At 44.3% G+C, this 22609-nt stretch overlaps 1 protein-coding gene across 1 annotated transcript in view; it reads left to right on the top strand.

Annotated features, from left to right (window-relative positions):
• Nucleotides 1-22609, top strand: part of LAPTM4B (lysosomal protein transmembrane 4 beta) — a 56764-nt gene that overhangs the window by 24463 nt on the left and 9692 nt on the right. The window contains exons 2-5 of the mRNA XM_028736438.2: nucleotides 1448-1559; nucleotides 6579-6652; nucleotides 7722-7844; nucleotides 14752-14850. Of these exons, the coding sequence (XP_028592271.1) occupies nucleotides 1448-1559; nucleotides 6579-6652; nucleotides 7722-7844; nucleotides 14752-14850 (408 nt within the window). The remainder of the gene's footprint in view (nucleotides 1-1447; nucleotides 1560-6578; nucleotides 6653-7721; nucleotides 7845-14751; nucleotides 14851-22609) is intronic.

The raw sequence follows: 22609 nt of genomic DNA, 5'->3' as shown, positions 1-22609 counted from the left end.
GTCAGATGCAGCCCTTGTTGGGAGCAGGCTGTTTTTAAAATACATATACAGGTCAGAGAGAGAGAGAGAGAGAGAGCACACATTAGGAAAAGAAGCCGACGGATGCTTTGGTATGGCTGTGCTGAAATGTTCCCCAGTGTTCAGTATCAAAAAGACAAACTATCACACCAAGAGAGGTTGTCGATAGGATGTTTCTAGATTTGCCAAATGAAAATTTCTATTGAAATGTTTCCCATCTTTACATCCCTGACTCACATATTGCTGATTCTGCACCTCTGTTGTTGTTTTTAATATGCAACATTTATTGATTTTAATATAGAATATTTCTACCTCACCCGCCTTCATAAAATCAAAGCGGCTTCCAACCATTAAAGCAGTGTCTGCCCCTGGCTAGCACGTCTTCCCTCATGGTGTGCAGGTAACCTGTGTTTGGCCCTCTACCCTTCTCTATCTGGTCCGTGAGACACACAGGTCACCTAAACACAGAGTGTCAAGCCAGGAGTTTATATGCAGATACTGCTTTTAATAGGGACGCAGGTGGCGCTGTGGGTTAAACCACAGAGCCTAGAACTTGCCGATCAGAAGGTCGGCGGTTCGGATCCCCATGACAGGGTGACCTCCCGTTGCTCAGTCCCTGCTCCTGCCCACCTAGCAGTTCGAAAGCACGTCAAAGTGCAAGTAGATAAATAGGTACTGCTCCGGCGGGAAGGTAAATGGTGTTTCCGTGCACTGCTCTGGTTCACAAGAAGCGGCTTAGTCATGCTGGCCACAGCGGCGTAGCGTGGGTTGTCAGCACCCGGGGCAAGGCAAGTAATTTGCGCCCCCTAACCCGTGGATTTGCGCCCCCTAACCCGTGGATTTGCCCTAACCCCAGATGTTGCGGCCGGTGTGGCCGGCCCCCCCTGCACCCCCCACGCTACGCCACTGGCTGGCCACATGACCCGGAAGCTGTACGCCGGCTCCCTCGGCCAATAAAGCGAGATGAGCACCGCAACCCCAGAGTTGGCCACGACTGAACCTAATAGTCAGGGGTCCCTTTACCTTTACCTTACTGCTTTAAATTCTTGGTAGCTGTTTAGATTTTATGAAGGCTTGTGATATAAATATTCTATATTAAAATCAATAAATATTCTATATTAAGAACCAGAGGTTTTCCATACTTACTGTATAGGAAGAAGACTGAGGGAGAAGTGTCATCCTATCAACATCATTCTCATGGTATAACAATAGAAAATATTATTCGAGTCCTTCTTGTGTGTTTCACATAAGCAGCACTTTGTTGGCCACTGTGAGAATAGGATGCTGTTGGGCCATCGGCCTGATCCTGCAGGCTCTTCTCATGAGATATTGTTTCTTCTATTCACTTCCATGAAATGCTGACAACGCTTAACATCAGAATTTGTTCGTTTTTGACCTTCTACTTTCCCAACTTCCTTTCCCTACCCAGATCATCAACTCAGTGGTTCTGCTGATTATACTGAGCGCCTTGACAGACCCTGGCCAGTACCACTTAACAACTGCTGAATTGGGGGGTGACTTGGAATTTATGGACGATGCCAGTAAGTATACGTCATTTCATTAGTAATTTACAAGCAGATCCCCATTAAATTGAACTGGTATTGTGCCAAGACAGCACTTTGAGAACCAGGTTTAGAATTTGCACAAAAAAGAAAGCCTTCTTTTTAAAAAAAAAAAATTAAAAAAATCTTTTGACAAATAAGCGGACATTAAAGATGAGTTTTGCGGAGAGGACTGCAACTGAAGCTGATTTATTGAAACCGGCTACCTTGTCTTTATTCTTGGAGATAACCTTGACAATGAAAGTCAGTGTAGGTTAATACAGCAGTTGAGGGAGGAGTTCTCCAGGTGCACACATTTTTTAAATGCTCTTTTAGGCTCGACACATTTTGGAACAAATCCTTCTTTGGAGACGGTCTTTGAATAACAATTTTCAATCTGTTTTGTGAACTACTGTTGCTGCTTGCAAGTGGTCACATGGAAGAAGCCATTCTAGCAGGCTGCCCTTGAGGGAACGGAAGGAATCAGGGTCATTCCATGGGCCTTGTTCTGCCCTCCCTCCTTAGTCCTTTTTCCTTTTGCATCCTCTCCTTTAGCTTGTAAGCCTAGGAACCAACTTGCACCTTAAATTTATTTATTTTATAAAGTGTATACATTACTTGATTGTAAAAAAAAGCACAACAACCTTCAAAGCAGTTTGCAAAAAGAATAAAACAATAAAAAATGGTTAAAAAGAGAGTTAAAAACAACTATATAAAACATTCAGAAGAATTAATCAGTGATAAACAGATGAAAACCTACTTTCTGAAACCTACCCCCCATTTTTTAACCCAAATTTAATTTTAACCCCCTCCCCCCCATCACACTTTATGTCAACACAACTTAATATGTTTGAGGTATGGTTTCCCTTTATCACATACATAGTCCAACAAGACAACAACAAGAATCCGCCAACAGCATACAAATCAATCTGGCAAACCTGATTACCGTAAATTTCGTTCCATAACACGCGCTTTTTTGCTCCTAGAAAGTAAGGGAAAATGCCTGTGCGTGTTATGGGGTGAATGCACTGGACCGGAGCCATGGCTGCCGTCAGTTAAGCAAAGCGGGAGCCGCTTGCAGGGCTTCTGTCTCGCTTTGCAAGGCTCTAGCTTTGCCTGCTTTACAGCCAGGAGGAGGGGCTCTCTGAAAGTAAGCAAAGCGAGAGCCGCTTACACGCTCTACGAGGCTCTCGCTTTGTTTGCTTTAAAGCGACCTACGGAGGAGCCGGGGAGGAGGGAGGGAAGGAGAGGCATGGCAGCAAAGTGGGCAGCAGCTGCTTACACGGGAGGAGGGACAGACAGGAGCCATAGCAAGCCGGAAGGAGGCAGGCAATTCAAAGCCAGCAGGCACTTTTAAAAGCGTTGCGTAGCCAGCAACAGCTGCTGCAGCCTCAGCTAGCAAAGGTCTGCGCACTCTCTAAATGGAGCAATGAGGCTGCGCGCCGGGGACAGGAGGGCATGGGATGAGGGAGAGGGGGAAATGACGCGTCCCCAGCGTCTCAGCTGATCCGCTGGCTCCTTGAGTGCGCCGGGACAGGAGGGCACGGGATGAGGGAGAGGGGAAAATGCATGTCTCCCAGCGTCTCCCCTGATCCGCTGGCTGCTTGAGCGCGCTGGGGACAGGAGGGCACGGGATGAGGGAGAGGGGGAAATGCATGTCTCCCAGCGTCTCCCCTGATCCGCTGGCTGCTTGAGCGCGCTGGGGACAGGAGGGCATAGGATGAGGGAAAGGGGGAAATTACGCAGGATAGACAGGATAGGTTTGAGCACATGAGCAGGACTTGGATTGCAGGGGATTCGCCATTAGCTGTGTAAAGCAGCAAAGAGGGAGAGAAGGAGCAAAACGGGAGAGAGGAGCTGCTTACACTGCTGTAAGCGGCTGCTGTCCGGTTGGCTCCTTTAAAGCAACAGTGCTCTTTCCCTCCCTCCTCCCAGCTCAGCTCCCGGAAAAGCTCCTTCTCCACACACCCCACACTGGTTCCTTCTCCCCTTAAACCCATCACCTGCATTATTAGCAGCATCCTTCTCCACACCCCCCATGCGTGTTCCTTGTCCCTTGAGTGCTTTTCCTTCCCTCCCCACTTAAAACGTGGTTACAAAGTATGGATCCACATGGATCCTCAGGATTTTTGCATTGGGCTACCCCAAACTCACCGTCAGATCACATGTCTGTGGCCACAGCATGAAGCACAAAAATCATACATCCACTGTTTCGTTTAGAATTTTTTTTTCTTGTTTTCCTCCTCTAAAAACTACATGCGTGTTATGGTCTGGTGCGTGTAATAGAGCGAAAAATACGGTAGAAACTACACACACACACACCCTCTCAAACACAAAATCAATTCTCACTACAGCCAACCAAAGACAACCAACCACACCCTCAGCCACACCCAACCTTCCTCACCACCAAGGAAATACAACAAGCAAATAGTAAGACAACTAATACAAGTAACGCTGACACAAAACCCCACACATACACTAAGTAGAAGAACAGAAGCATAACCACCAGACCCCATCCCACTTACCTTTCCCCCTCTTTCCTTCCTAATTGTTTAAACCAATTCATGAACCAAGAACTCATACACTGGCCGCTAATAATGAACCATATGTTTTAGATATTAAGGTACCCCTGCCCGTATGGGCCAGTCTTGACAGACTCTAGGGTTGTGCGCCCATCTCACTTAAGAGGCCGGAGGCCAGCGCTGTCCGGAGACACTTCCGGGTCACGTGGCCAGCGTGACAAGCTGCATCTGGCGAGCCAGCGCAGCACACGGAAACGCCGTTTACCTTCCCGCCAGAGCGGTACCTATTTATCTACTTGCACTTTGACGTGCTTTCAAACCGCTAGGTTGGCAGGCGCTGGGACCGAGCAATGGGAGCGCACCCCGCCGTGGGGATTCGAACTGCCGACCTTTCGATCGGCAAGCCCTAGGCACTGAGGCTTTTACCCACAGCGCCACCCGCATCCCGTTTTAGATATTACTCCACATTTATTATGCTCTTTTTGCGATATACAAATGACATGAAAAAACTTGGTATACTTATTTGTATAACATTATTCCTGTTTATAAAACCCAATTAAAAAAAGAAGACGAAACAGATGAAAACACATATCAACATTCTACATATTTGGGTAGACTTGTCTAAATAAAATTGTTTTAAGCACCCACCAAATAGAGCACAGTGAAGGAGCCTTCCTGATGTCGGCAGACCAATAAGGAGATAGTTTCTTATAGTGCAATCCCATATGTGTCTACTTGGAAGTAGATATCAATCGGACTTACTCCTAGGTAAGTTGTTATAAGATTCCACTATTAGTCTTATCACAACAGATGGTGCTTTTCCTGTTGAGTTAATCAGAGCTTTTATAACTCGAGTATATTTTATTAATTGGGTAGTTTCATTTATCAACTTTCCCTCATTCCCCTGAATGCTCATGTTTTGGAAAGATTGATCAGCAATACATAATATTAATAACTTAAAACTGTTTTGTTTTTGTTTTTTGTTTGTTTGTTTACACTAGTAGGGAGGTGAAAATGGAGACACCCTAAAACTGGCTTATAAAATGTCCCGTCAAAAAGAAAACTTCGAAGTACTCCTATCGAAACAGTAAAAAATAAATAAATTAAATGGCCATGGCTCTAGTACTCTAGTACTTACTGTACTTTTGTTTTGTCATTGTTAGTAGCCAAGAGCATTCTTCATATTTGTGTTCCCTTGGAAAGTATTGTGGTGATAATCATTTTTGCTTCTGGGTGCTTGGTATCCAGTACTAGTCCAGTGTCAATTTATTTAATGCAGTTTGAGACATAAGGTGTCCCCCCCCCCCCCCCGCCACCAAATCTGCATGTCTGCGTGTACATACAGAGCTCAGAAAATAATACTGCTAAAATGCTGCTTTGGGGCTGGGGTGCCTTGCTTCATTCAAGTCTTAGGCCAAACTAGAGGCCATGGTCACAGCTGCTTCAGATCATAAACTTTACAAGAAAAGAGCAGCATTCATGTTCCCCCGCAGCTCATTCCAGAGCTCACTGGCAGCTAAGTACCGTATTTTTCGCTCTATAACACGCACCAGACCATAACACGCATGTAGTTTTTAGAGGAGGAAAACAAGAAAAAAAATATTCTAAACAAAATAGTGGATATATGAGTTTTGTGGTTCATGCTGTGGCCACAGACATGTGATCTGACAGTGAGTTTGGAGTAGCCCAATGCAAAAATCCTGAGAATCCATGTGGATCCATGCTTTGTAACCACGGAGGAGGGAAGGAAGGGGAACAATGGATCCTCTGCTCACGACTGCAGCAGATCTCCCCCACCACCCACAGGCATTCGCTCCATAACACGCACAGACATTTCCCCTTACTTTCTAGGAGGAAAAAAGTGAGTGTTATGGTGCAAAAAATACGGTATGTGGCAAAGGACTGCTTGAGACAAAACAAATGAGAAATGCCAAATGTTTAGGGCAAATCATAGAAGCTTACAGCACTGTTGAAAGAAAAGGCAAGGACATCAGCATTCATGGCACATTACCAAAAAAGAAAAAAGAAAATACACCACTACCCCCCCCCCAAAAGCAAACAAGGACACAGATATCTTGAAATTGATGCACACACCATCACAAAGCTAGACACATCCTAGACTTTTAAATCCTCCAGCAGAGGACGCTCATGTATCAGAGGAATGCTGGCACTCTCAGAACTGAGGGAGAAGTGATTAGGCATGATACAACTTACACTGAGACCAAAGGCAATCCAGTTTTGTCTTGTGCCAGTTCTTTCATACTTTTTTGAGCGTCAGTGAGTCTTCCTTAAAAGAGGAGGAAAGGAATCTGATTCCTGCACCCTCTGATAGTGTACACGTTCTTCAGATGTGTATCTTTTGCTTCCTTCTGCTAATTACAAATTAAGTGTTGCATATTTTGTCAGCGTTTCCTTGCCACCTCTCGAAAGACCTTGGGATTAGAATTAGCTGAACCATTTCACCACGTACCAAAGACTGACTGGTTGTTTCTTTCAGATATGTGCATCGCTACTGCAATTTCTCTTCTCATGATCCTCATCTGTGCAATGGCCACATACGGCGCATATAAGGTAACGCATGGCTTATGGCCCCTTATTCATTCAGTCGTAACCATCCCTGCATAAAAATTGAATACATAAAACTGGTAGGCAAAACAGCCGATAAGTTTGTGGGAAAATAACAAGCTGTCATATTTACAGTGCCTTAACTGGGCATGTGGCCAACATCATGTGAAAAAACACCTATCCCTCCGAACTCCCATGGCAGGGCCAGAAGGGTCTTCATGTTTGCAGCCATCTGCCTGTTAAGGCCTTCCAGATGCTAGAAAGTATGTGGAAATATCAACACAGGGGTGCCATTTGGGGAGAAGGGGTCAGGACATGACTGACTTTTAATCTAAGTCTAATGAAATATTTAAGGGACGCGGGTGAAGCTGTGGGTTAAACCACAGAGCCTAGGACTTGCCGATCAGAAGGTCAGCGGTTTGAATCCCCGCGACGGGGTGAGCTCCCGTTGCTCGGTCCCTGCTCCTGCCAACCTAGCAATTCGAAAGCACGTCAAAGTGCAAGTAGATAAATAGGTACTGCTTTGGCGGGAAGGGAAACGGTGTTTCGGTGCGCTGCTCTGGTTCGCCAGAAGCGGCTTAGTCATGCTGGCCACATGACCCGGAAGCTGTACGCTGACTCCCTCGGCCAATAAAGCGAGATGAGCGCCGCAACCCCAGAGTCGTCCACAACTGGACCTAACGGTCAGGGGTCCCTTTACCTTTTAATGAAATATTTATCTTTGTGATATCTCTTTGTCCTTATAGTTTGGCTCTTTTGTGAACTGATTTGAACTCTCTGGGAAAGTAAAATACAGTGGTACCTCGGGTTAAGAACTTAATTCGTTCCAGAGGTCCATTCTTAACCTGAAACTGTTCTTAACCCGAGGTACCACTTTAGCTAATGGGGCCTCCTGCTGCCGCTGTGTGATTTCTGTTCTCATCCTGAGGTAAAGTTCTTAACCCGAGGTACTATTTCTGGGTTAGCAGAGTCTGTAACCTGAAGCGTCTGTAACCTGAGGTACCACTGTAAAAGTGTGTTAGAAATCTCTAGATAACCATTAAGTTTCCTCTTTCTCTCTCTCTCTAACATACAGCAACATGCAGCCTGGATCATCCCTTTCTTCTGTTACCAAATATTTGATTTTGCACTCAACACCTTGGTCGCTATTAGCATTCTTGTGTACCCAAGCACAATTCAGGATTACCTGCAGCAACTGGTAAGTCCCTTTCCCCCATTATTCATTGCTGTCCTTGAGAAACTAAGGGCAAAGCTTTGCAGCACAGTTTGTTCCTTTGTTCTAAACAAAACCCAAGGGAGGTTTGGATGAATCATGGTTCTTATCTGCCATAGTTTTGGCTTTTGCAAAAACTCTAATATTCACATGTGAAAATGCCCCAAAGCTTTTATGTCTGTATCTAACTAACTCAGTATCCGATTAAGTGCTTCTGCTAGTGCAAGGACTTCTGTTTGTGTGGAGAACCCCCAGAACATATCTAGGGCATGCAGAAGTACGTGGTGACAGAAGAGGGAGGAAAAGTTCTGTAGCACAGCCAAAATCCTTGTGCTAGCAGAAGCGCTTCATTGAATACCATCTTAAAGAACCTTATGAGGTATCATTAGAAAAGTCAGTCTGATTTGTTACATTTTACCTGCTTGAGCATAGCCCTGGGTTTCAGAGCATGTGCAGAGTTCCTTGCAGAAGAGATGTCCTGGGAGAGAACATCTTTGCCTCCATGAAAAAGTCTGATCAGGAATCCAAAATGGAGGCTAAAGCCTCAAATATTTGTGGGACTCTTGAGATCACTAAAAACTGGTATCTTTTCTTATTGTTATTTTGACATTGACCCAAGCAAGTGCCATTTTTGGTGTCAGTGGACCTTTGGCTGACCATGAGTTGTTGCACCTTCTTAAAGACTCTAAACTTGGCATTACAAAAAAATAACACAGGTTCAGACCTATCAAGCCATTTTTCATACTTCACAGTGGGGGTCTGAAATCCCCAAATGCTCTAGGTGGAGCTATATTAGAATACAAGAAATTGTCAAAGCTGACCAGATTAGACCACGACTGTCTACAGTGACTAGCAATGGCTTTCCAGGGTCTCAGCAAATGTCTTTTCCCTCTTTGGCTCCTGCGTTAAGCAGGGGCTTGAACTTGATGGGAGATGCCAGGGACAGAAACTGAAATCTTATTGCTTTCAAAGCACCTACTCTACCTTTATGGTTCTCCATTTGACAGCAGGGGGAAATGTATTATCACGTTGTTATACTGCACATTTTTTAAAATCACATCATGGTATTATACATTCAAATGTATTGTGCCTATAGATATGTCCATGGATCTTTACAAAATACTAATTTTATAGCAACGTTGCTTTATCCTAAAATATTTATTTATTTCGTAAAATCTATATGCCGCTTTATTGTATACAAAAATCTTCAAAGCCATTTAAAAAATACATTTTAATGCCTTGGGGTACATTTTGTGAGAACTGCATTAAAAAAACTTGGAAGTGTAAAAGTCCTAATAAAAGAATGTGAAATGTAAGGCTATTGTGCTATGGACTGCTTCTCCCCCTCTTTAAATCATTGGCCACTGGAAGTAGGCTGATACACAGTGCAATCATGCTGCATGATGCATTATAACAGTGTTTCCCAACCACTGTTCCGCGGCACACTAGTGTGCCGCGAGATGTTGCCTGGTGTGCCGCGGGAAAAATTAAAAAATTGAAAGATTTTTTTTTTTAAAGTCAAATTTTCGATTGGGGCGCCGTCACTAGATGACCCCTGGGGTTCCCTCCCTCCCTCCCGCTCTGCCCCTCCCTCCTCCTCCTCCTCCTCCGGGGAGGCCCTTCCTGGCTCTCGGCCAAGGCTTGGCGGCTGCCACTCACTCACTCGCTCGCCCACCCGTCCCTCCATCCCTGCACCCGGCCTCTCCCCCTCCGTCCCCGGCGCGGGGGCTGCCGGGATCCGTAGTCCCCTCGCCCTTGGGCTCCGCGCCCGCGTGGGGTGCGCGAACTACGTTTCCCAGCATGGCCTGGCGGGTCGGGCGTTTTGTTTGAAGCGCTCTTCTCCCGGCCATGGAATGAGCGCGGCGGCCGGGCGGGCAGGGGCTCTTCCACGCAGACCCCGCGCAGCCTGCCTGCGCCCCCGCAGAGATCGGGCGGCAGGATGGAGGCCGGGGATCCCCGCGGAGGCGGAGCGGCGGAGGCGGAGGCTGCCCCCCAGGTAGGGCTGCGTCGGGGTTTTTTATTTTTGCAATGCTGCATCCGCGCCGGAGGGGACGCATCGGACCGCGGGGAGACCCCTTGGCGGGCGTGCAAGGCAATGCATGCGTGCAGGCGTTGCATGGAGTGCAGTGCAATGCAATGGCAACGCGGCGCCCTGCATGCATGCATGCAACTTCCACCGGCGCTGCGGACTTGGCAGGTGAGGGGAGTCCCCAGTGGGCGGCAGAGAGAGCCGGGAGGGCGAAGGGGAGCCGGGTGTTGGAAGTGGAGGCTGGCGGGGGCCCCTCACCTGCAAAGCCTGGTCGCCTCTCATATATTTCGTGCATTGCATTCATCGCCCGCTTTCTCCTCCAAGGAGCTCCCGGGGGCGCGCGTGGTTCTCCCCGTGTTATCCTCGCAACAACAGCCCTGCGAGGTGGGTCAGGCGAGTGGCCCAAGGGAGCACCCAGGGATTGTCCTGGCCAGGTGGGGTGATTTGAACCCTGCTCTCTGCCCGGTCTTCGTCCTCATTTAGCCCCCACATGTGCATGACTGTGCATGACTGAGGTTTTCCCCCCTCGTCTTGGCTATGGTGTGAGTCTGTGCTGTTAATTAATGGGGTTCTGCCTTCGGAGAAGATGAGCCAGCCCTCAAGGAGGTGATTATGTAATTTGCTAGCAATTCATGTCCCTCCCGGCGTGACGCTGCGCGCTGACGTCACGGGGCTGTAATGGTGGTGTGCCTCGAGATTTTTTTCATGAAACAAGTGTGCCTTTGCCCAAAAAAGGTTGGGAAACACTGCATTATAAGGCCGATGTAATTATGAAGGGGAAGAAGGATTAAAAGAGACAGAGCGCACACTGCTCCTTGTCCCTTATATGTAGTTTTGCTCTGATCCTTAATTGCCAACCTGGTTACCATATGTGGACTTGTTTGTTTTAAACCCACAAGAATGCTGAATTAGCTCATAGCGGTCCAGAGAACAATGGAATAGACGGAAGAAGGAAAATAATGCAGTGCAGAATTTCTGTTTCTGTCCCCTCTAGAGAAATGTCTCTTGCTTCTTAATTCCCACCCCGTTCTCCACCTGGCATGGGGTGCTAAATTCTAAATTATTTTATTTATTTTCTTCTGTTTATGAATTTCTTCTACCTAGAATGGATTTCACTGTAAAAAAAATCAACTTTAAAAATAATTTCATATGTAAAAACAATTTCAAATCAAATAGAGATATGGACTGTGATAAAGATTAATGGCTGCATGAACTGCAATAGCTTCATCAAGCATCAAATTTGAGAAACCAGAGGTCTTACTTACAGGATGTATTGGGATTCATTGTATTAAGCACCCCATTCATAGTAACAGTGAGCTTAATGATGTGATACTGGAATGCAAGCACTTACAAAACACTTCTCTCAAGATTTTATTTTTCCCTGTGGCAAGCATTCTTAAAAAGTGGAAATGGCTCCGACTCCCTCAGGGATTGGAAGAGATTCAGGTTTTTGCTGCGCTTGGATCCTGTCCATTCTCCTCTTTTGTTCATTTGTTTTTGTTTATAGTAAGTGCCATGAGTTGGGTTACTTCAAAGAGAACTTTTACTAATGACAGGGTGACAATGGCAAGTCAGAGTCCTGCTTGTGCCAAGTTCTTCTTTCTTATTCTTTCCTTACAAGGCTGATGTTGATACATGTTCATTACCTAGAACATATAGGAGGTAAGACAGGGGTCAGCAACCTTTTTCAGCCATGGGCCGGTCCACCGTCCCTCAGAACACGTGGTGGGCCAGACTATATTTTTTTGGGGGGGGGGATGAACAAATTCCTATGCCCCACAAATAACCCAGAGATGCATTTTAAATAAAAGGACACATTCTGCTCTTGTAAAATCACGCTGATTCCCAAACCATCTGCGGGCCAGATTGAGAAGGCAATTGGGCCGCATCCGGCCCACAGGCCTTAGGTTGCCTACCCCTGCCCTAAGATTATTGGGTCAGGAATCTTGTTGTTGCAATTTTACACTCTGAAGTACCACATACATTAGAGGAAGGGAGGTCAGGAGATGTCGTGATGGCACGTGGGCTGCCTGGCAAGCAAGTGGAAGCCAGGAGGAGGGCATGGAGCTCCAACCCTGGCACCTGCCCATAAAAAAGCAGAACTTATCTCCCTCAACTATCACCTGGCAGCAGCCATTCCATCGGGCTATCTCAGTTGGATCATTAGTGATTGGATGGCCACCTGTCATGGATGCTTAGTTGATATTCCTGCATTTCAGGGGGTTGGACTAGATGACCCTCAGATCCCTTCCACCTCTATGATTCTATGGTTCTGTAAGTTTTGCCAAAAGGACAGCTCCCTCAAATGCTTCCTGCCTCTGAACTGTTTCTATGCCAGGGGCTCATTATGCACCACACTACTTAAGAACTGGCACCTGAGTTTGTTTTCTTCCTCTTCCTTCCCTGGCCCTTTCACGTATGTGCCGTGTTTTTAGATTATAAACCTGTGGGCAGGGAATGTCTTGTTTTAATTGGCTCTGGTAGCTTTTTTGGTGGAAAAGCAGGACACAAATACTCTAATTGTGGGGTCCTTACAGTTCTGTCAGTGGTGGTTAAGAGCAGTAGACTCGTAATCTGGTGAACCTGGTTTGATTCCCCGCTCCTCCACAAGCAGCTGCTGGGTGACCTTGGGCTAGTCACACTTCTCTGAAGTCTCTCAGCCTCACTCACCTCACAGAGTGTTTGTTGTGGGGGAGGAAGGGAAAGGAGAATGTTAGCCGCTTTGAGACTCCTTCAGGTAGTGATAAAGTGGGATATCAAATCCAAACTCTTCTTCTTCTTGCTTCTGGGTACCACCATGGGGTCTTTGACATGAGCCCCATCTGCACAGTGGTTTTCCAAGTGGATCTCCCTGTTGATCACTACAACTACGGTAGTGATCACTCATCAGTTTGCCCAATGGCTGTCATCTGAAGCCACGTACTTCTCCCTGCAGCCAGGTGTAAACAAAACTCCACGCATGGTCCAACTTTCAGTTGGGTTTGTTTTCCCAGCTTCAAAACAAGGCGGTGCTTTTATGTAACCTAGCTGAAGAAATTCCACATTTAGTTATACAGCACTGCCAGTAAGCGGTTTCATCAGTAAATATTTCTTCATGTGTTTAACATGTGGACCTGCCACACATCTGGACTGCCCAAATATTCAGCAGCAAATCATTTGTCCATTCAGCTGCAGTATAGATTAAGACTTTACTGCTTTTCTCGTCCCAGTCATATATTTTAGCACAATCTTGATGTTCAATTGCTTCATCTTTTTGAATTCTGACTTTGGGGCAAGTGCCGCTTTGTATATGGACAGCATAAACACACACAAATTCCTACATAAATGTTGCCAAATCTTGGCAGTAACTTCCTAGTGAACTACGTGGATTAAAGAAGCCCTGCTGACCCACTAAGGATACCCCAAAAAAAGATTTACCATTGACCCAACTACATTTTGTAAGAATCATTCTGCGTTCCTTTGTGCTGTGATCTTACTGTGCAGTCAAAGGTTAATCCACTTTTTACCAGTATTACTCCACATGGTTTTACTATTTTTGCGATTCAAATAACACCCTTCAACATTTGTGTGTGAAATGCATTATCCTTTACCTGCTTCTAAGTCGGCAAAGTGATGCTGCCAGTTAAACAGGAGCTTAGTTGCAACTTGTTTTGCTTTCCCCAATGACCTTAGGTGGTCCTTATCCACTTAGTCCCTTCTTTTTAACCCACATTCTGGAAACAAGGTGTAGATGTGAGTAATTTGGGAGGGGAATAATCCTTTTCCATAGGTCTGGATGAGGAGCCCTTGGACTCAGCTACATTGGCAAAGAAAAAGTGCTTTATATGCATTCTGACACTGTGACACCAGATGGCACTGTGGAGTTCCATTTTTTGCCAACCCGATTTCTCATACAACATTTGCAACATGTTAATCTGAAATGCTTCTTTGATATGTGTAGATCCAGCCCTTGTTAACAGTCCTGTGCGGCACCTTTGAAGATCAACCAATTCAGGCTGCAGTCTTGAACACACTTATTAGGGAACAGTCCTCGTGGAATTCAGTGGTCTTATTTCTGAGTAATGTATAGTTATTGTGGCATTAGCCCTCATTGGGGTGGTGTGGACCCATTCTGATACTGTGCTTGTGCATCTTTCAACCTTAGCATGGGAGGTGGCAGACTTCATCTTTGCACATCCTTAACTCAGGCTGCCCCAGTATAGTCACATCCATTGTCTTAGTAAAAATAGAGTATGTTAAACAGATGAAAAGGTTGCTTAGGGTGTGACAGGCAAGTGACATTATGTTTTGGTGTGTAAGGCTTTCGGATAATTTTCCTTCTGCAGAGGCAAAGCCAGAAACGATCAAAATACTAGATCAGAACATGAATAAGATGTATTTGGTTTTTTAAAGAAAGAAGCCGAGAGCAGAGTTGTGTAACATTTATCTCCAATCTGTTACACGCCATCTGGTGAGATGAAACCATTGGAACACTTCAATGAAATTCAAGAAGAAGAAAACTTCTTGCCAGCAGCTGGCAAAAAAAAGAAAGAAATCAATGCAAACAGGAGTATATATTTGTCTTGATTCAGTCTGAATGTATTTGGCAATAATACCAAAGACTTAACAATAGCTTCAGAAACTCTGGGGAAAAGTTCTTCCATGTCCCCAACCCCTAGCCCCAGACATTATTTCAAGGCACAGGGAAAACATTAGGCCCCACAGGAAGGCCCCACTGGTGCCCTCGCAGCTGCCCAAGAATGCCATGTGTTGACAACAGGCTACCAATAAATAAATAACGGCCTTATATTGTCATGTAAAGTATTCTATAACGAGAGAGGTGCACGGTTATTATTACTAATTTTTCTTCTTCTTTTTTTGCAGCCTGGTAATTTTCCCTACAAGGAAGATATTATGTCTGTCAATCCCACATGTCTCATTGTGATTATTCTGCTTTTTATAAGTATCACCTTGGCTTTTAAGGTAAGCATGTATCTATAGAAACAAAGTTGTTGGAGTGCATGATCATTCATCTCCCTGCGCAGCAGTAGTTGTGAACCCAGGAAGACTGAAAAAAGCAGGGGTCATAGAGATAGTGACTTAGAAAAACACCATGGTTACCAGAGGGGCTGGCTCAAGAAGGAGAGACCCTCACATTTCCTGAGAACTGAAGTTGGCAGTGGGTCTTCCTTTTGGGTCTTTTCTCCCTGCACTTTCATGAAAAATTCTTTTGAAGCATCCCTGAGCTTCAGGGGTAGCTATGTAGATGATTACAGAGTTGAGATGTTCTATGGCAGTGGTGGGGGACCTTTTAGACTCCCAACTCTCATCAGCCCCAGGCAGCAACGACAACAGTCAGGGATGATGGGAGTCCGGCAACATCTGGAGGACCACAGTTTCCCTATCCCTGTTCTAAAATTCCGTGCCTATGCAGAAGTTCCCATGCTGCTTTTTGGATTGGATCCATGAAATAGCTGTTCCAAGCGAAGCATTGTAGAGCAATCTTCAGGAAGCAGAAGAGCATGCTCTCATTTTGAACTATGACCCATGACTACCTGCAGTAAGCATGCGACGGAGGCAAATGATTGCCTTTTGTCTAAATCTTGATTGACTGCTCTAGCGAGAGTCTGATAAGCAGCAATCAAGAGTGGGAGAAGCTGCTGTTCCTTAGCCCCACATTCCCAATGTTTGTTGTAGAAATATAATGGTTAAATGTGTAGTTGCCCTGTGGATTTGCTAGAATGAGCCACCAGCTGTGATGCACAAGTTAGCTAAGCTTGTCCTGTATGGTTGGATTTTCGGTCCCATTTACTTCAAGAACATTAACTGGCTTAAATAAAAGTTTTCTGTCATAACAGGTTTTGCTGTTCAGGCTGAAAGTAGGTCAAGATTATCTCATTTATTGGACTACCCTTTTGTTACTTGGAGATGGAAAACCCTTCAACGGGCAAAAATAGAGTTATTTTTTTAAGTGGGAAGGTGGACATTAGCCTATATGTCCATTATAATGGCTGTATCATTTTTTGTTCCTTTGACTTGCTAAGTGAGAGGTACAAACTTGATGCATAAGTTCAATCAGCTTCTGGTATTCTCATTTGCATTCCTTGTGTTTTGCATAAACCATAAATGTGCTCTGCAGATTTATGGAATCTGTATAATGAAATGGAATCCATAATCAAGTGCAGCATGTCCTCCACCACTGATAGATATAGCAGATAGCAACATTTCCAGGAAACGAAATGAAACGGTACTGCATTTCAATATTTCTGAGTTCATTCCCTTTTCCTAATAACAGCACCTGTCAAGTAGCAGAGGCAGTCTGACATAATCATTGGGGATAGAAGCAAAGGACAGGTATCTTGAAAATAGACAGAATGGCAGAAGTATAGGCCCCAATTTATTTCTGCTGGAAAGTTATTCAGCTTTTTAATTTCAAAGAGAGTTGAAGGCAATTTGAAAGCAGCTTCCCTTCTCATTGTGAAAACCGCATCGTTTCCCCAACAGGTTTTGCAGGGTTGGATTTTTAAAACTACCTTCCAACTATGTTAACCAGAGGCAAAAGTGGTATGATTGTTTACACCACAAGCAATGACCCGCTCTTTCAAATCACCCAGCGTTCTGTAAAATATTATCTGTATCTAGACATAATTGGAGCAGCTAAATGTTGCCTGTAGTTCTTCAAACACATCTTCTACCACAATCCCCAAAAGCATCCTAAAATAAAACCTTTTATTTATTTTTTCTAGAACATATGTTCTTAATTTTTTTTATACCTTTTTCTTGTACTGTCAGACTGGAATGGATCATCTGGAGCCAGAACACTCAACTTTATAAATGGAGCAAGATAATATTTTCAAACAAAATGGAATGGAATTTTACTTCTATCCTGAAACACTGCAAAGACAATGCAGAGTAAATAATTTTGCCATGGCCTTGATCAGCCCCATTCTGCTTTGCATCTAGACCATTCTCTTGCCTTCCATTTTGTTTGAATTTTTGGTGGTTATCTCCCATTTCTTATTATGACTTTGCATTCCGTGTATATCTGAATTATCACTGAGTTTGCCTTTAACTTACGTCAGCTGTCACCAATGGTTTGAAGGCCTGTGGGCAGATTTGAATGCTTTAGCAAATGCCATGGCTTTAATCTTTCCCGCACCCAATGGATCAGCACGCTTCCCTGAGAGACAGAAAGAGAGAAAACATGCGTGCACACACTTCGCTTTTACAAGCAATCTGGATAAAAATCTGTTCAAATAAGAATTAATCTGAGCCTTGAAAAGCACGTAGAGCTGAAAGAGGAAGTCACTCTTCCAATTTCCTCCTTCATCTCTATGTACTTTCCCAGTGCTATTTTTCTAGAAAGAGATGTGCTGGAACTCACCAAGAACATCTCCCTTGTTTCTCTTATAATGGCAATGGTGCCCACCCGAGAGGTGCCGGAACTGAGTTCCAGTGAGTTCCAGCTGGGGGGAAAAGCCCTGTACTTTTCAAAGGAGAAAAACGTAACCTCCCACACAATCTCATTAGGTCACAGGTGAGACCTCAAGGGTACCACCAGATAATGGTGATTCCTGACCTAAGTCCGGGGATGACATTTCAGTTTCCATTAACAGAACTACTGAATCTTCTCTTTATTTTAAATCCTGGTGCAACTCTCATTACCGCACAGTGAAAATGCTACATTTTCAGGGCATTAATGATGAGATAGTCTATGGATACATTTAATGTCTCTTTAATACGGTAGTGTAGGAAAGTATTAATCTGTAGCTAGAGGACTGTGTTCAGTTTGGTCAGTCAAAAATTAAACAAGCTTTGGAAACCCTTGCCAGAATGCATGACTCCTCAGACCTAGAAGATGACAAGTGCTCTGGCTAGCTTCTTTTTAATAGTCTCTGCCAACAAATATTTCCAACTTTGGTAGACCAACAAGTTCCATGACTGAGATGTTCTTTGTAGGAAGTTCTAAGTATTTTTTATTCAGTATATATTTTTTTCCTTTGCCCCATCCTTTTCTTTTAGGGTAGACAACAAGCATTTTCCTTTCTGTTTATACACAATATTTCAGATCTTTGAAGACTTGTTGGCTTTTTCCTCCGTCCTGCCACTGTTATCTTCTCTCCAGTATAAACAATTGCTTTTATTTACTTACACAATTTAAATCCCAAACTCAAAAATTATGATTGCTCTTCTACAATATACTTTTGGACCTGAAAATTTGCCCAGCTAGAGGAAAATAATATTATTTTTGAGTTTTGGCTATGCATCTGCTAAATGCACTCTGGAATAGGATTATATTTCTTTGTAACCATATTGTATTGCTGACCCAGTACCATTTGCGGGGAAAGTATAAGCCTCAACTCATTTTCTCAGCAATGCTATTTTTAAGCCACTTACCCCTTTCCCTCTTATACTTGCTTGTATGAATTTTCGTTCCTCCCAATCCCACCCAATATTTCTCCTCTGTCAGCAAATTTCACAAGGCCTGCATATTGAAAATTTGTTTTAAATTAGTAAAAGTTCTGCCAGGCTGGGGGAAGATTCACACGTGCCCTTCAGGGAGAAAAAAGGGCAAGGAGCAGCTATTCTGTTTGAAGTGCATGTCTGTCTTACTTTTATTAAAGATTCATTTTCAATTTGCCATTGTTTATGAGCCAACAAATGAAGCCCACTCTGTGTTAGTAGCCCTTTAAAGTCTTGTAAAAACCAAACCACTGGATCCTATTAATCTTTGGCAGGCAGCAGAGCACAGCTTTGTGGTTTCCTGTACATAGAGAGTGTTTTATGTTTGGCCATCTCTACTTTCTTCTGCTGTATCCTTTTTTTGGAAAGGGGGGGGGAGACTTTTACCACATTGCATTTGCTTAAACCAAGATGAAATTGCCCCCCGCCCCGCCCCCCCCACTCTGCATTTACTCTCAAAAACACAGAAGCATTTGAAACAAAGTATGACCAATTAATTTTTTTATCCTCACCATGGTATATAAGGTTACGGTCATTTTACAACTGGGAAAAGAAGGGTGCTACTAACATTGAACTAAATAATAGGGAGTTAAATTATGCAGCTCTTTAACTATACAGTGGTGCCTCACAAGACGAAATTAATTCATTCCGCGAGTTTTGTCGTCTTGTGATTTTTTTCGTCTTGCGAAGCACGGTGTCAGAAAAGTTTCGGAAAAGCTTCAAAAATCACCAAAGTCTTCAAAAACCTCAAAAAAGGCTACCACACCGCATGCTATGAGTTGCTCCTCGAAGTCAAGTCGCAACTGTATTAACGGTGTTAAGAAAAAGGAAACAAACTTGCAAGACGTTTCCGTCTTGCGAAGCAAGCCCATAGGGAAAATCGTCTTGCGAAGCAGCTCAAAAAACAAAAAACACTTTCATCTAGCGAGTTTTTTGTCTTGCGAGGCATTCGTCTTGCGAGGTACCACTGTATTCCAGGATTTTTGCCTTACTTCCTTAGAAGAGAGTGTACAAGTTCTGTTTAAAATGCAATGTATAGACAGTGAAGGCATGCTCTATTCATTTATTTAAAATATTAAAAGGGCCCAAGGACGTGATGATGTTGAAATTTCATGGTCTTAATTTATGTAGCACTAATAGGCTCATTTGCGCTTCGAGACCCCCAAGCACCCCCAAAAAATGAGACACAGTGACACAGGATTTTAGTTTACATTACTGGGCAAAATTTAGGCCACAACTTTATTGAATACAAAATGTGAGTGGTATTGGCTTAGGCATTGGAATCACCAGACTATATTGGATTCCCAACCGCTTTCACAGTGAATCTGATAACAAGAGTGAAAGACCGCCAGCAGGAGAGAGCACCACCCTTGCGGGCGGGCTTGAGCTCCCCTTGGTGCCCCCGTGGGGTCCTGGTATGGCCCTAGGCCCACCGCTAGGACAAGACCCAGGCCAACCCCTGATTCCTTTAATTCAGCGGTTCTCAACCTGTGGGTCCCCAGATGTTGTTGGACTACAACTCCCATCTTCCCTGACCACTGGTCATGCTGGCTAGGAAACAGGTTGAGAAACACTGTGTTTAACGGAATACCCTTGAGCTTGGAGGGGTAGGTGATGGCTGCCACCTCCCCTCCCCACCATTGCTGATCCAATGCCTAACCGCCAAACCTTACAAAGTTGTGACGATTGCTACGGTGGTAGGTGAAAACCAAATGGTCCTGCCAATTCGCTAGATGGGAAATTTCCTACCAGGCCCCAATTACAAAACAGGCGACCAGTGAAGACCATAACAAGGCCAGGCAAACCTAAATAAAGGGAAGGCGGGCGGGGGATCTGCTGCGCGAAGGCAAAGAGGACCGGCAAACGACGCACAGGGTTATATATTGTTCCCCAGCCGCCCCCCAAGCCAAGTGATTGGCTTTAGGGCCCAAGCAACTGGGGAACGACCAACCGGAGTGGAGCAGGGCATGGCCCTGCCCACCCCAGCAGGTGGGGGGTTCTCTAAGGGCCCAAGTGCAACGCAATCCCTCTTTGATGAGGAATCAATTTCACACATTATACAGATGGCCGGTTCCGAGGTAGCACTAAATGATATCTTCGTATTACATGAATAAACTGCAGTAAGCCTCATATTTGTACACCTCCCACTCCTTCTCAGGCGCGCAGAAGAGAAAGCAATCCAAATCTGTTGCTTTCCGTTTTAAACTAACCAGAGTTCCCCATTATATCCGAACATTACATCCACAGAGAACTTTGGTAAATTTAGACCAAGGCTACTTCATTTAAACCAAGCCAGAATCAAACCATGATTTATAAACCTGGCTTGATCACTAACCATGGTTCATAAACTAACTGGAGTTTCCCAACTTCCCACATAATCTAGCTGGCTTGAAATCAGAAGCAGATGCTTTTCTTTTTTTTGTCTGGCGCACGCCAGAGGGAACTGGAAACCCAAGGCTTGCCATGGTTTGTGCCCATAATGCTAAACCATAGTTTAGCATCACATCTGAACTGGCTCCGTATATATTATCTGAGTTTGCCGCAAGGAGTACATTCAACAGGGAGGTGTAAGATACACATGCTTTCCAACAGATTCATACTTTAGGTGTACGCTTCAGTGGGTATATATGCATGGCTGCTTCCAGTTTCCCATGAATAAATGAAAGTAATTCCAAAAGATAGCAGGTTCTGACTCCAAATAATAGTATTTCAGGCTGTTAAGGGGACAATGGTTCCTCCTGACGCTTTGCACCTTCTTATGTTGAAAATGCTTCTAAGTAGAAAAAGAAAAAAGACCCTGTGTCTAGATCTGCATCTTTTTACTTTATGTTTCCGGGCACAATTCAAAGTGTTGGTGCTGACCTTTAAAGCCCTAAATGCCCTGGGCCCAGCCCAGACACTGTGGTCCAGCTCTGAGGGCCTTCTGGTGGTTCCCTCCCTGCGAGAAGCGAAGTCACAGGGAACCAGACAGAGGGCCTTCTCGGTAGTGGCGCCTGCCCTGTGGAAAGCCCTCCCACCAGATGTCAAAGAATCCTGTTTAGGGAAGTTTTTAATGTTTGATCTTTTACTGTGTTTTTAATATCCTGTTGGAAGCCGCCCAGAGTGGCTAGGGAAACCCGGCCAGATGGGTGGGGTATAAATAATAAGTTAGTAGTAGTAGTAGTAGTAGTAGTAGTAGTAGTAGTAGTTGTAGTAGTAGTGTTTTATTATATTCCATGCTGTTTGGTCTGTGGCTGTTTGTTTCTTTATACTGATTTTATTGTTTATGGCTTTTAACTTTGCAAGTTGCTCTAAGTACCGTCATAGTGATTGAAGTGCAGAGTATTAAATATTAAAATAAAATGAATGAAAATATAAAGTACATAATTGCTGCATGCATGTATGCATTGCTGCATGTGGAATAAGCATAGCAATTAATTGCAACTGAGTTCTTCTAAGGCTTCCTTCCCTTCCTTCCCTTAAGCAACATCTGTCGTTCTGAGCATGAGTGGCAAACATTTGGCATCAACCTCTGTGGTTTTTATCCCTCCTCATCCATGAATAAACTCACTTTGTGACCCTCAGGCAAATTGCTGACTCTCAGCTTTAATTTGTGGCGTGCAAAAATAATTGGCTGCTTTTATATTTCACAGTGTTCTAAGGAGGCTGAGTGATCTAGATTGTAGAACACTTTGTACTTTAGAAGGCTGATATTCGGTCTTTAATAATGCTTTTCTATAGTGCTTTTCTAAGAACATAACCCCACAATGTTGTAAATGATCCATATGGGGGCGTTTGACGCTTTTCTCCATCTCATCGATCATTCTGGTTGCCCTTCTCTGAACCTTAGCTCTACAGTATCCTTTTTTTGAAGTGAGTTAAGCAGAACTGTACACAGGATTCTAAGTGTGTTCTTACCATAGATCTGTATAACTGCAAGTGAAAATTCACTCCCTTATTTTTGGATAGGAAAGGTATGCGCTGCAAAATAGGTCAGTGACTCAGCCTAATGGTTTTTCAGTAGAATAAAAGGCTTTTCGGGACAAATCAGCAGGAAATTTGCTGGGGCAAGATGAGTTTCCATTGCAAGGGCTCGGCATATGCCTGTGTGTGTCCAAGACATTTGGCTAGCATACTGGTTTTAGCTGCTCATCTTCCCAAGCACGCGTAGGTGGTGTCTCTGACTTCCATTTGCCTGTTGTGGGCGAGCTGGTGACCTCCTTGGTTAGGAAAACTTTGTTTGCTTGGTTTATACGGAACTACTACGAAGTAACAACATGCTTTGGGGGCTTAGCTGCAA

The sequence above is a fragment of the Podarcis muralis genome, chromosome 8 (genome assembly GCF_964188315.1).
Source record: "Podarcis muralis chromosome 8, rPodMur119.hap1.1, whole genome shotgun sequence".
NCBI lineage: Eukaryota > Metazoa > Chordata > Lepidosauria > Squamata > Lacertidae > Podarcis > Podarcis muralis.
This window is presented reverse-complemented; position numbering and strand designations above follow the sequence as displayed.